The following is a 14,801-nucleotide window of genomic DNA, read 5'->3' as shown; positions in this document are numbered from 1 at the left end:
GTGGTGTTGTAGTCAGATGTTGTAGCTCCCACCCATTATGGAAAAGCACGAGAAGTTTCATTTCCACCAGTGCCACTTTCTACAATTTTCCTGCCATCCACAAGAGCAGGAGGGTGTTCCCAGTGGGTGCTCCCCTATTTTGTTCTTAACTGGCTCTGTGCTTCCTTCTTTCATATATCTCAAACCCATATGCAGACTGAAAGGCAGAATAGAGAAAGAACATGCACAAAAGAGCTGATAGATTTGTCAATGGTGTCTGTCAATGTACCATGTACTGTAGTGAGAAGTTTAACACTAATTTTTTCTAATTTACTATGCCTATGAAATAACAAGAGAGGCACCATTTGGTTGAGACCACAGAAATCACTGGTGTTTTCAAAATTAGAATTGCACAGCCCGGCCTTCAGTAATTACAGAAATATTCTTCCAGCTGAGCTGTCTTTCCTAGAACATGCAGAGGGCCTGGACATGGTTGCAAAACAGTCCTAGAAATACCTTGCCATGTAGTTTTCAATCCTTCTTCTTAAACGTAATTCATAGAGTTCACATTTTTTGGTATGAGCATCTTCTCTGAACATTTGTCTAAGTTTCACACTCTTTTGTGGTCCCTTTATGACAAATATCCAGAACAAAACACTGCATTTTTCCTCCAGCAGGGTGGAGGGAGAAGCTGGAACTACCTCATTCCTTTACAGTGCGCTGCCTTTATGTAATACAGTCTAGCAGTGCTTTATTATTTTCCCCTGCTAGGTTGTCACTGATTTCTGTCTTAACATGCTCTTTCCCAGCACTCTGCTGTTTGTTCTGTGTCCATGTGCACTGAATTCTTGTGGTTTGAATTGTTTTTCTCAGGTATGCTGTTCTGTATTTTTCCCCAGCTGAATTCACTTTTGGTGTTTTGCTCTTCCTCCGGTTTGCCTGCAACAGTGAAGTCCAGTGGTGACTAAAGGTAAGAAACTACAGTTCAAGTTAGTTTTGTTGCAGTAGGTCTAATGATTTTTACATCATTTTCCCACTGGAATTTTTGTGAGCACACATTCAATTCCTACTTCACCAAATAATATTTTTAATCAAACCAAGAATAGTAGCAATTCCCATATATTTGTAGAAACTCCTCTCATGCTACTCCTTGTTTTCATTTTGCATTGTTATTTCAGTAGTGTCTCTTACCCCCTTTCTGATGCCAAGATTCTGTCTGTATCCAAGGCAACTTAAATAATTTTGAGAGTAAGACAGTGAGAGGTGATGTATCAATTACTAATATTCAAGTAGATGGCCCCTGTGGCACTCCCTTTGTGCATCATTGTAATTCTGCTTGATTTAAACTTGTTTGGGTGCAGCATGTACAGTTGTGGAGACAGGGAAGATTCCTCACTAATGAAGACCTGCTGTTTTTTAATGCTGCAGCATGTTCCAGCCTATTCCAGTGCCATGTGCATCACGTGGGATCTGGGCTGACAGCCAGTGCAAATGTTTCTTCAAGGACTTTAGGACATATTCTAATTATGTTTAGATTCTCCCACTCTCTTTTCATCTGAAGGATGTCACTCTGCTCATTTCAAAGTGTGGTGCAAAGTGCTTCATCTGCCAGGATGAGAGGGGTCTGCTGGTGCACTTGTGTGAGAGGCAGTAGGATGGCTGGCTTTGTGAGCAGCTCTTTAACCTCCAGCTGTGAGAAGTCCCAGGCCTTTGAACACTGTCAGGGCTTGGCCAGCATCCAGCAGTGTTTTCATCCAGTGCTGGAAGAGATGTAAAATTTCCTGGAAGAAACAGCTTTATTTCTCTGAGCCTAGCAGGGAAGACGGGGCAATGAGTTGTGGGATGAATATCTGAAACTCTCCATAGCTGAAAAAAGCAACATTTTGAGGAGAAAAGTGAAGGAAAAATATATTTGTGGGAGCTCTGCACATGAACATGTGTATTCTCTCTCAATCTGGTATTGAACATATGTGATGGCATTACAGGATCCTTTTTAAGGGGAACTGGAATTGCAAAACAGCATGCAAGACTAAAGGTCGTTATGCAATGCTGTGCACTGGAATGTCATTTTGTGAGGTGAATAGTGAACACAGATCCATGCCTGTGTGCTGTATGGCAAATGGGACTCTGACTTTCTGTGGGTGTGTAGAACAATTTGAAGGCCTTTGAAAAGATGCAAATTCAGCCTGAAGGGCATGTTCCTGTGTGGGGAGGAAGGAGAGAGACACACTTCTCTGTCCTTGGTTGGCAAGTTCCCTGAGAGCAAAACTGCATTATTGTCTCTGCCATAGTCTCTGCCCCCTGGCCAGACAACCAATGATAAGTAGCATGGGTTCTTTCCTGGGGAGCCACATATGATATCACCTCAGACAAATTAATTTCTCAAGGGTGATATTGTTACATCAGATACTTGGCTAATTAATGATTCTTATTATCTAGGCAAGTGCATTAATTAACTGGATACATAAGAAAGTCTGGGTCAAACTTCAGAAAGTCGGCCAGACTCACTTAATCCCTTGGGGCTGCTGGGATCACCCTGCTGTGTGATGTGACCTGAGTAACCGGGCTGTTGAGACTGGCATGTCTCAGCCCTGATTCTCGCAAGTTCAGTAGTGCTCAGCAGCCATTTGCCATCCTGTTGTGTGGGTGGCAAGTGTGTACAGGAGCAAGGTTTTTGTGTGAATTCTGGGGCCAGTGTTACTGATGGAGCTGTAGGGAGGGAAGGGGTACCAGGGTTTAAAATTTCTAGCCTCCATGTCCCTAACAGAACACAAGCCACCTTCAAGTGGTACATGGCCCAGTAACTGTGGCTGCCACAGATAACCACTGTGACTGCTTTCAATAGGAGATGAGGAGGCTGTTGCAGCATTTGTTGTTGGATAGATCTTCTCCTGAGGAAAAACCCCAGGAATTTTATATTTTGTTCCTTCCATCTTGCCCATACATAAGATTAGAAGAGAGGAAGAGAAACTGAGGTTAGTTCTCTTTGCCTATACATGATTTGTATTGCTGTAAGCTTGCTTACCTCAGTGTATGTAAGATGAAAGTCAGGATGTGCTCTTGGGATTGGGTGCATAGGACTGCAGTAGGCGTCTGGCTTGAAGAGCTTTCTTTGTACTTTAATGGGTACTGCAAAGGGTTCCCAAGAGAATTCTTCAGATGAAAGCTGTTTTTCTGTGGACGGGCTGCACAGAGTCTCATTATTGCTCTGGCTTTTGCTGCACAGCATGTATGTTACTGCAGGGCTGTCAGCCCTTCAGTCGATTTCTACAACGCAATAAAAATAAGTAGATTAACCAAGCAAAGAAGATTAGAGACACTTTGGGGAAGGAAAGGGAAGGGAGGAGGATGAGCAGCAGGGAGTATAAAAAGAGACCACAAGACTGTGATTGCCAGACGTCCTGGTGCATGTTGCACAGGGTGGCTTTCTTTGTCCCTTTTGGGTTTGGGTTGGGCATACTGAATAGAACTGATCCTGACACCATGTCCAAAGAGAAACTGGAGTCACTGGTCAAGAACATGGAGATCATGCTCTCTGAGGTAGAGCAGCTGAAGATCCACTGCACCAAGCAGACAGAGGAGGTGAACCAGGTGGTACAGGAGCTGCGCCGGGAGAACAGGGAGCTGATAGAGAAGTACGAGCTCATCTGCCAGGACCTGAAGGAGGCCAAGGAGGCCATTGCCCAGCTGCAGGACACCAAATTTGCCTTCGAGGCAAAGGAGCGGCAAGCACAGAAGCTTAACCGGCAGCTGTGAACTGGCAGGAAGGAGAAGCAAGAGATTTCTTACCCTGATCTAAGAGTAAATAGAAACCTTCAACTGCTGCAACTGAAAATCCCTGGATGGTAAAAGCAACCCTTTCCCTTTCTCCTCAGACTAAACCTTGTGCTGGAAAAAATCATCTCTGTGGAGGCAAGATTTCAGGCACAGCTGGAATTTTGCCTCAGAAGGCTCCTTTGTTAATGACTAAAGACTTCATTATGCTGGGAGAGAAATCTCATTCCAGAATCCCTTGTCAGAGATCTGAGCCATAGGCGTATGGAAACAGCTGCCAGGATCTGGGCACCTTCTCATGCCCTATAGGGGTTGCACAAGGACAGAGTCTGGGAAAAGAACTGTCACTGCCTTGAGCCACTGGAAAGAGCTGTGCCGTGAGAGTCTGCTGAGATGGAGAGAAGGATCATCGTCTTGACAGCCCCTGTTGCTCTATTTTGTTGCTGACTTTTCTCTGCTGGGCAGCGAGGCTGTAATGCTGTCCTTAGTAGGGTGTGAGCTTCCTTGCTGCCTGATGCTGGAAGACATCAGCAAGAGCTTATGTCGTGCCTCATGCTTCCAAGTACTTTCTATCAAGGGCATGTTGTTCCAGAGGATCTCTTTTAATGCAATTGCAGTCAGTGTTGTCCTCTTCCAATTCCAAAGTGAAGTATAAGAACTGGAGAGGTTTCTGTCTCGATTTCCATTTCAATAGTGTTAAATCCTAATGACTCTGTGTTTAGTATGCTAGAATTAAAACCTCTGCTGAATATAACACTTTTTTAACCAAAGAGCTATGTTTTGGCACTGGATTTACTTTTCTTTAGCGGAAGTAATGTGTATAAATGGACCAGGAATTACGAGGGATAAATGTATGTGGGCGTGGGGGTGAGAATTGCTTGTCAGAGGTTTTGCTTTCAACTTTTCTCTCTGCTTCTGTATCTCCTAAGCAGCATTTGTGGTAGTCAGTGCCAAGCCCAGCTACGAGCAGGTGACTTTAGACTCCACAGTGAATAGCATGAGATCTCTGGGGGGGAGTGTGGAAAGAGTGCTGAGAGAAAAAGCCTGAATGTTTAAATGGATAATAGCTGGAATAGTTCCAGGAGGATCTTTCTTCGTGTTGGATGTGATGTAGCCAGCTTCTTTCTTCCCTGCAAAGCTTTGCTGTATTGTTTATCTCTGCCTGGCAAGCTCCCTGTTCCCAGCAAGGGCTGATGCTTGTGAGAAGCAGAGAAGCTGATTCCATTGCTGAGGGCCTCAGGGTGTGTGTGGCACTAGGAGCCCAGGTGCACTCTTGGGTGGGGGGGGACAGGGAGTCAGCTCAGAGGGAAGAGAAACTTGGCTGCTTTGGTTTCCCTAAAGGTTTGGGCAGAGCAGAATAGTTCAGCAAGACTTTCTCTTAGGACTTAGTCCAGTCATGGTGAAAATAACTGCAGTTTTCTCAGTCACTACAAAATACTGAGATCAGGCCTAGAATTAGCTGGTTCCTCCTCTGCCCTCCTCTCTGCCACATCAGTCTATCCCTAGTCCAAAGCCTTTGGAAACTCAGACCTTGACTGAGCTCTGAACAAGACCTTCTGAGCAAAGGGCTGATGTTTTAAATGGCCTCCATGGGGAGCACATTTTTTGGTTTTGTTTCATGTGATAACATGTTTTGTTAAATATGTGTGATCTAGACTTTCATTTTTTTGCTATTTTGGGTAGAGCAGATTGGTTTATCCAGAAACATTTGGGAGTTTGGAGACTGTCCTTTATGTTTTCAAATGTTATCTGAATACAAATGGCCAGCCTTGACCCTTTGCTCCTTGCTTACCAGTGACAGCTTGGGGAGCACAAGAAATCAACATTAATCACTGTATTTGTTTGTATAAGAGCTAAAAATGTTTTCCCTTGAAATCAGTTCTCTAGCTCAAATCTGCTTACCACCTGTGATTTCTTCTACTTTTTATATATCATTAAAATGTAAAACCAAAATAAAAAGAAAACAAACAGCTGAGGGAGTGTCTGTTCTGGATAAGATAAGGTACTTTTTGAGAGTGTGTGTTTATGTTTGGTGAATATAATTATTCCTGTTTAAATCCTGTGCATCAAGGAGTGGACAAACATAGACCCTCCAGATCTCTCTGTGTTCACAGGTTAATCTCTCTAAATGAGATTCACTGTGGGGCTGCTAAGTTTGCCCTACGCAATATTTAAATCCATGATACAGAAAAAGAAAATGGGATTGCAGTGTCCTTATAATCAGTTTCTTAATTGGCAGGACTCAGAGTGTCTACTTGTAAAGAAAGCTGTTAGAATGATTTCCTGTAAATAACCTAAGGTTTGGGGTGGGACATCAGAAAAACTAGATGTGCTATCCAAAGCTAGAAAAAATTAATACCATTTCTCTTCCAATAGACTCAGTTGTGTCCTGGTTTTGCTTTACGTTATTTATACTCGGGAGTAGTAGGGCTGGTTTAAAAACAATGTTTATTCCATTATATGTAGTTCCTCTGGTTTTTTACAGGCAAATCTTTGTGTTTCCAAGTATAGCCTTAGCAATGGAATAGTGCCTTCACTTGTATCCTGAGGTGCAGTCTACTGGAGTGCCTTTCACAACACAGTTTGCACAGAATTAGTCACAGCACTTTGAAGTTGTTTCTTGCTTTTTGAACACCGACATTATCATTACATGCTTCTTTTCTTCTTTAAACGGCCTAAGGATGAAGAGCTGAAACTTGGTGTTGCGCTATCAGCTTGTTTAGAAAGCTGGCCTGCATAAAAGTCTCGCCTGATTTGGGTGAGAATCAGAATAAATATGAAGTGACAGGCTTGCCATTTCACTCATCTTGGAATGAAGAGAGGTATCTAATTCTTTGAATACAAAGAGTAAATTTATTTGAAGGCTCTCTTGGAGAGCACAGTACAGGAATTGGCTCAGTTGTCAAGAAGGGACTAAGAGAAGAGAATCCTGCCAGACCAAGTGCCTGTGAGTTGCTCTGTTTCAGAAGCAGATTATAGCAAAATACTGATGATTGCATTGGTTTCCACAGTTCTGAGCTGCGTTATGTGAAAGTGTCCAAGAAGGGAGATTAGGTAGGAATGCAGCTGATACCTCCTTGTTCTCTTGCATTACTGACTCCAGTGGCTGCATGCTGGCAAACCACAATCAAATCAGCTCTGCTTGTAGCTGTGTCAATACAAAAGTTGTACAGCTCCTCTGCAACATCCTCAGCACCTGAAAGAGTTCATGTGGCCAATGCAGCAGAGATAAACCAATGCAGAGATACTGCAAGAGGATAATGGGCTTTGATGCAGTTAACTCGTACAGCAGAGCCCATCAGTGTGTAATACACTTTCCACCCTTCCTCTAAGGACTTAGTAATGTCTCCTGAACATGAAGGGTTGACAAGATTCATTCTGTATACTGAGAAGCTGTCATTCAGAGGACTAAATGACATGCCTATCCTGCAGTAGTGAGTGAGAGTCTGAGAAGAATGGAGCTATTGGTGCACTATTAAAAAGAGCTCAGTTGAAAAAAAAAAAGAAAAAAGCTCAGTTCAGGTTGAATCAAAACCTACTGTACTGTCATTTCTTTAAAATACATTAAAAAATCAGTATGTCAAAAGATTTTTTTTTTCAGAGTAAGCTGAAGCCTCCAATTTTCAGACCCTTGTGCAGCTGATGGAAAGAGAGACATGCCATAATGTCCCCAGTAGCAGTGGACTTGATTTGACATCCCAGAGACCTTTATTTCTTTTCCTTCTCATTCAGCCATCAACACACTTATCTAGGATGTAAGATTACTGTTCAGTACTATCCTTTGTTCAGAAATATTTGAGCATATGCCCTGGGTAAAATGCAAGTACTAGGCTAAATGTAATGGCTGTCCATTTCCCTTGATTAGGCCATTGCTCTTATCTAAGAAACTGGACATTATTCTGAAAGCAAAGCAAGGTACACATCCTATATTTAAGCATGTGACCCAGCCATAATCACAGCACCCCAGATCCGTGCTCTTTGGCTAAATGGTAAAGTGAGCAATCAAGAACACCAGTTTGTAATGTGACTATGCCATGGTTTCCTGATCACAGTAGTGTCCTGGGAGGTTCAGATTTTGAAACTAAACTGAACAGACATTCTTCTCTTCCTTGCATGAATGCCCAGACTTCTCTTCTGGAGGCTTTGTGAGTCCTGCATGAATTTTTTGGTTGCTGCTCAGGGGGAGAGGACAGGAGGTAGAAAAGTTAGGTGTTAAGCTTCCCCTGGGGAAGAAGCAGGGTGTTTTGGTTTTATTTCTCAGTAACTAATTTCTCTGAAGCCAAGTCTGTTTTGCCCATGACAGTAACCAGTATGTAATCTTCCTTCATGTTTGACAAGTTTTTCCATCAGTTTTTCTCCCTCTGTCATGTTGATGATAAGGAGTGATAGAGCATCTTGGTGGTCATCTGGTGACCAGCAAAGTGCTGCAGTGCTGTAAGTGTTAGCCAGCCATAACTAGCTAGACTGGAGCCCTGTCCAGTAAAGTGTGCAGATCTTTAGATTGTCTTTGGAACAGCCTCTGGCAGTAAGGAATCCTGGTAGTTTATTCCCATGAAAGGTATAACAAAAGAGAAAGGAGAAGTCTTACTACTGTCTCTGGCAGTGTAACTGTTGAAATCCCAGCACCACAGCTCCTGTAAAGGTTGCTCCTTGCCAGAAGCACTTCAAGTGATCAGGATAGAAGGGATATCATCTTCAGCAGTACCTATTCACAATGCACTCATCTCAACTGTTTCTTCTTGACCTGACCTGGGACACCCAGATGCCAGGCCAGCCACTGGATAGACCTAGTGGCAAGAGGCAAATGCCTGTGGACCTGCTGTGTTCATTCCATAATGACCCATCAGTGTCTTACCAAGAGATGAGAATGGTCTTGAATCAGTGGATTATCTTGTTTTCTCTAAAGGGTAAATGGTGAAAACAATTTCAACACAAGGATCATTTCCTTTCTCCCTGAGGAAAGGTACACATGCAAAACTTTCTGTGAAACCACAGGGCAAAAGTTCATTTGCATTGCCTTTTTCTGGGTAAGAACTAGCCTCAAGTTCAAATCCTACACTAACAGCTTCTGATTTTGTCACATCTCTGCTGGAACCAGGAAGTATGAGCAGATTATTCTTTCCTTTCATTTTAATAAAAGAAATTTAATTGATGTTTCATGTTGCTTAGTTGTGGTAAAAGTCTGGTCACTTCTTTTTTTATTTCAGGGTATCAGAAGCTCATCTATTAAGTCTGTATGGGGTTAAAATTAATCCAGATGTGTTTACACAGTATCTGCTTTAATGCAGTAGGCACAGCTGTTTTTTGGATGTATCCTGGCTAGATTCCAATGTGAGCAGTCACATTTTCCCTGTCTCTGTACTCCCTTGTAGTTTATCAACAAGAACACAAGAACTACAAGAACATTATTAAGCTTGATATTTAAAAAAAACATAAATTGAGGGTCCCACTGCCATGAGAAGCATTTTAATGATTGGGTATTTATAAATTGATCTGAAGTTGTGGGGGGTTTTGCCTTCTAGTTTTTGAACCTTTGGGGTTGGATTTCAAGCTTTTTCTTGCCAATGGGCTAAAATCTTTAAACAGATCTGAGAGTTTGGTTTATTCATAGAAGTTCAGGGGTTCAGGTGCTGGCTTGACCAAATATCATGAAGCTTGGGATGTAAGGTGACACCTACCAGGATGGCATTAGCCAGTGGCTAATTGAGAGTGCAGGTAGAAAAAGAAAAAGCATGTGCTCATGTAACCACTTTCTGATGCAAAAGGAGGGATCACAGCTTGGGACAAAGCCCTAATTTTTTTTTCTTAAAAGAAAATTTGAATCTAAATCAGCAGGACAATAATTTCTATATTGTTAAATTAGGCATTAACAATGTCCAGTTTTTGTTTCTCCTGATAAGGATAACATAGGTAGTCATGCAACTGCACCACCATTAGGTGTTCTTCTGGGCTGTATTGTGTCTTTCAGTATCCTGTGGTTCCCCTCCTGCTTGGTGGAGGTGTTGTCATTTTGTGTTGGGTTTCCTGTTAGAGCTTATCCTTGTTTTTTGTGGCAGAGTTAGCTTTGAAAGGAAAGTACAGGATTGCTTTTGCTTGTGGAAAAGATGTGACTTTTATTTGAACTCTGTCCCCTGTGGGATGAGTAATGGTAGTATTTGAGAACTGTGTACCTTTCATGGCTAGCTGCTAGACAGGGATTGAACAGCAGGGATGAAGAGAGCCATATTCCTGGAATAAAATTGCTTCTGTGTCTGATGCATTTATGAGTCTGCTAGAAACTTCCATTTGGAGCTGTACACATCTAGACTTGCAACAGTTGGCAAGGATATTGTCCCTTTTGATTATCTAAAGCAGCAGCATGGCCAAGAAGACAGTAGTGATACCAGTTCTGGAGATTTCATTGCACATATTGATGTCTTCCATGGAAGATCCAACATGTGGAGTTACTTGAAGGTAGAAGCTTCATCTTGCCTTTGAAAAACAGAGTTTTCTCTCTTATGGTTACAAATGAGCTACTGATTAAAAAGACAAAACATAAAAAACCAACCCAAACTTAAAACTTTAAAGCTATTCTTATAATCAAGGAAACCTTGGTCATAATATTAAATAGGGTTTGAAATGCTGGTAGCTATTATAATTGCTGGACCAGAATCTATTTTTCTAGATTTGTGGTCTCTGTATTTCAGTATTCTTTGTTTTATACTAAGCAGAGGACAAAATCAATGGGGGGGCAGATTTATCTGTTTGCAAAATAAAACAACAGCAATAAGTTGTTATGCAATGTTTTTTCTAGTATCCACATGATTAAAAACACAAGTTTTTCCTTGAAATGCATCCAACTAGATTCCTTTTTCTTTAACAGTTTTTATGTTGTTAAATTGTTCCTTCAAGGGGGTTTTCAGGGTGTTTCTGAATTGCATGGCATTTGTTAGAGGAAAAAACTAGAGAAACCTGTGCTGCCATTGTCTCTGGTTAAATTCAGTTCTGTATCCAAATTGCTACTATTTTCAGATTTTAGGGGTCTGCTTAACTTTGCCTAGACCCAAATCTAGCTATGAATTGTATTTAAGTTCAAAGTTTCTTTTGTCGAAAGCTTATTTGTGAACTGTAGTTTTAAGATAAATGTAAAGTTAATATTTTTTTCTGAGTTAAGAACTCACTGAAAATGAATACTGAAGGGATCTATGGATAGCTCTTTCTCTTTTGATATGATGCCTACAGCTAAAATAAAACCAGTTACAAAGGGCTCCACCCCTGTAACAACTTTAGGCACAGTTTAGAGCTTATGTGTGTGCTCACACACAGACTACAGAAGCTAGAAACAGTTCCAAGGCAGGTGTGCCTGTGTGCATGCTTAGGACACTGGCTTTCCAAAGCAAAACTGAAAACTCTTGTGAAGAAACTGAGAAGCTGAAGGGGTTAAATGAAATACAACTCTGCTTTTCCTGTGCAGTAAGGATTAGAACCAAACAGAAGCAGGAGAGACAAGGGCTGAAGTGCCACTGTTTCAACAAGAACGATTGGAAAGTGGCTTCTGGAGCTTGACTGCAGAGTATCTCCAACTTCTGTGCTCACCTATCACAGGCACATGCAGAAGGTAGGAGTTGACTTTGTGTTCTGGGATGTCTCCTGATCCCTCTACCTGGATATCTATTCTCTATCAGTCTTTTCAGTGCTGTTAAACTGTTTTGAATTTCCCACCTTTCTTTCTTTCCTTTCAATTAAAAGAGTACAGGGGAGAGGAGAGACCAGAGTCCTTATGACTAGAAAATTTCATTTCTCAGAAGGGAGGGAAGAAGATGCTGTGTGAGTTTGGTGAACACGGGTACCTTTGACGCGCGTTCGGTGAATGCCAGCGGGACTCCATGTGCTCGCTGCTCCTGCTGTCGGTGCTGTTCCTGCTGTGCCGGCTGGGGGGAGCAGGGCGGGAGGTGTCCGGGAAGGTGTCCGGGGTGCGGGGCGAGCCCGCCGGGGTCACACACAGCAGGGTGCCAGGCAGATGCAGCGGGGCTATGGGCTGCACGAACGGAGTTCTGGCACGCAGGAATAAAAGCCTGGCTGGGTGCTACGGCTCCTGTAGCCCCGACTGTCATCCCTGGAGAGCTCCGCTCCTGCTCGGGTGCCAGCAGGTGCTGAGGGCAGGGCGTGGCCGTGCATCCCTCCGGCGCTGCTGTCAGCTGCGTGAGGGAGCTGCAGGCAGGCCCGGCCGAACAGAGCCACCAGAGCTGGCTGTGAAGGGAGGGGAGCTTTGTGGGACCCCACACCTGAGGGGGACTGAGGTGTGAGGTAGGGCTGTCCAAACCAGAGCCACCAGAGCTGGCTGTGAAGGGGAGCTTTGTGGGACTCTACACACCTGAGGAGTCTCCCACACCTGAGGGAGGCTGAGGTGTGAGGTAGGGCTATCCAAACCAGAGCCACCAGGGCTGGCTGTGAAGGGGAGCTGTTAGGGACCTCACACCTGAGGGAGGCTGAGGTGTGAGGCAGGCCCGGCCATACCATGCCTCAGAGCCACCAGAGCTGGCTGTGAAGGAAAGGGAGCTTTGTGGAACCCCACGCCTGAGGAGTCTCCCCACACCTGAGGGTGGCTGAGGCATGTGGCAGGCCCGGCCAAACCAGAGCCACCAGGGCTGGCTGTGAAGGAAAGGGAGCATTGTGGAACTCCACACCTGAGGGGTCTCCCCATACCTGAGGGAGGCTGAGGTGTGAGGCAGGCCCAGCCATACCATGCCTCAGAGCCACCAGCCCTGGCTGTGAAGGAAGAGGAGCTGTTCAGGACTCAGTCTCCCGCACCTGAGGTGTGAGACAGGCCAAGGCAGCAGCTGCAGGGATCCCGGGAGCTGTCCTGGCACAGAGCAGGTAATGGTCTGGAAGCAATGTGGGAGGGCAGCAGATTGGCCTGGAGCTCTGGGTGCTCCTTCTGGCTGGGGGGTCAGGTGGGAGTAGGGGAGAAGTGATTTGAAACTAAGTTTATGTAAAAAGCTTATGTAAGCTTTGAATTGAGTCCTAAGACTAGGAAAAACTAGTATTAGTACAGGAGCTTAGTGAGGTGGTGGGTTTGTTTAGGTCTGCCTGTAGAGACCTTACAGTGAGTTTGTAAACACCCTTGTTTGTTACTTTGGAAAGTATCTACACAAACACACGTTTACCCTTTGTACACTGTACTTATGAGGCCCTTCAACAGCTCCTTTATAAATTTCTATGTTTTCGTCCTGGCTTCTTAGAGATGTACCACACACTTTAATGCCAGAACATCCCCGGTCTCTGCAGACAGAGCATCCATGAAAAGCCATTCTTTCCGAGGTGCAGTGTGAGGATGAGCCAATGTGCTACACAGCCCTGTGTGTATTGGACAGCCCCACTCTGGCCTTCCAAGACAAATTCTCTGCTCTTACAGGGAGCAAAGGGAGGAGTTTGTGATGAGGAACAGGGATGGATAAAGTCACCAAGTGTCTTTGGAATGGCACTAACTTAAACTAATATTTATTCATGTCAGTGAATTAATCAATTGATAAAAGGAAAAAAAACTAAAGCAGAGCAAATTTGCTATGCTGGAAGTTTTGTGCTCTTTTTCTGTCCAGTGTGAGACAATTAAGACTTCTATTTTGAGCCTTTTCAAGTTCTTACACACTGTGAAGTGTCCTGACACCTTAAAGGTGTTTGGTTTTGAAATATTTTTCTCTGTGAAATTTGAAGCACTTGATGGCATCACAGAAATGCTGGGGTTGGGATAGTTTTTTGTAGTATTTGCCTATTCCAGATCTGATTGCTACTAAACAATCCACTCTGAATGTAGCCTTTGATAGCAGGTGTGTATTTGAGGTGATTTTTCAAGCAAGGATGTAGAGCATTGTTTTCTGGTCTCTATATGTATTTATGTTGAAAAGAATATTTGGCAAAAAACCAAAATTGTCTCAATTTTAAGGGAAAGCAGCCACCATTGTGTGAAGAACTTACAGAATGGATGATCTCAAATGCTGCCATTCAGTAAGTGCAGTGACTTCTGATGCAGATCACTTCCCTTTGGCTTTGGGATAGGCTCTCTCAGATTCAGCTGCTTACCAGCTTGGTAAAGGAGAATGCAGGTAGATCTCATCTAATCTGGCTGCTTCAGGGATTAATTGCCTCTCAAATTAGGCACCAAGATTCTTTTGGAGTCTAGGTGAATGGCTGTGTCCAGACTTGCTAAAAGGGTTGAGGAAACAGGAAAGCAGCTAGGTTATTGCAACTGATTTTCTTGGTAGCACTTTTTGAGCCAAAGGTGCAAAGTTTATTCTTTTTGTTCTGTTAAAATAGGAGACCTGAGAGGAAAAAAAACCAAACCAAAACAAAAACAACAAACCTCTGATCTTGATTGTGGACCCCTTCTTCTGAATGTAATGTAAATAAGGCAAAATACTGTTCTGTGCCTCAAGACATGTAGAGCTTAGGCTACCAGAAGGCTTTCTCTTTGTTCAGTGGGGACCTTAAATGTTAATAAAATGTTAACCATTTTATTCGTTCATGTATGTACCTAGTGACTTATAATACACAGCAAACAAATAGCTTTTTTGTAAGAGGATGAGAGCTCTGTTTTGTATGAGAACAGCACCTAGAATATACAGGATGCAATTACATAGTCCTCACAAATTAGCATTATAGGCTCATCATCAGCTGGATGAAGGGGGAAATGTTTCCCTGAGGGCAATTTGATGCTTAGTGAACACCAGAAAAAATAGGTTGCTTTGCTCTTAGGTCTGTGGGAAGGATGATACAGAAGTGCTGTAAGCCCTGCAGTGTACCTGGCACAGCTATTGAGCCCAGGCAGTGATGGATGGTTGCTTGGATTCAGGACAGTCAATTGCAGTTATGCCCACTGTATGATGGACTTGTCAAAAGGACTTATTCCTCTCAAAATGATGCTCTGCTGGATACGGCTTCACAGGCTCATTTTTTAGCACTCCTGGATCTGAACTGTGATTTGTTGTGGTCCAGTCTTGCCTCAGACAATGAATTATAAGGGTTGCTAGATGTTCGGGAAGGGACTTTTATAAAAAAGTACTTGAGTGGGT

General features: G+C 43.3%; 1 protein-coding gene across 1 annotated transcript in view; it reads left to right on the top strand.

Annotated features, from left to right (window-relative positions):
• Positions 1 to 11,097: 11,097 nt before the first annotated feature.
• The window catches only part of PAPLN (papilin, proteoglycan like sulfated glycoprotein), a 48,260-nt gene continuing 44,556 nt past the window's right edge, over positions 11,098 to 14,801 (top strand). Inside the window, exon 1 of the mRNA XM_056494059.1 lies at positions 11,098 to 11,350. Within this exon, the coding sequence (XP_056350034.1) occupies positions 11,342 to 11,350 (9 nt within the window). The 5' untranslated portion in view covers positions 11,098 to 11,341. The remainder of the gene's footprint in view (positions 11,351 to 14,801) is intronic.

The sequence above is a fragment of the Oenanthe melanoleuca genome, chromosome 5 (genome assembly GCF_029582105.1).
Source record: "Oenanthe melanoleuca isolate GR-GAL-2019-014 chromosome 5, OMel1.0, whole genome shotgun sequence".
Classification (NCBI taxonomy): Eukaryota; Metazoa; Chordata; class Aves; order Passeriformes; family Muscicapidae; genus Oenanthe; species Oenanthe melanoleuca.
The sequence above is the reverse complement of the archived record's forward strand: the minus strand, read 5'-3'. Positions and strand labels throughout refer to the sequence as shown.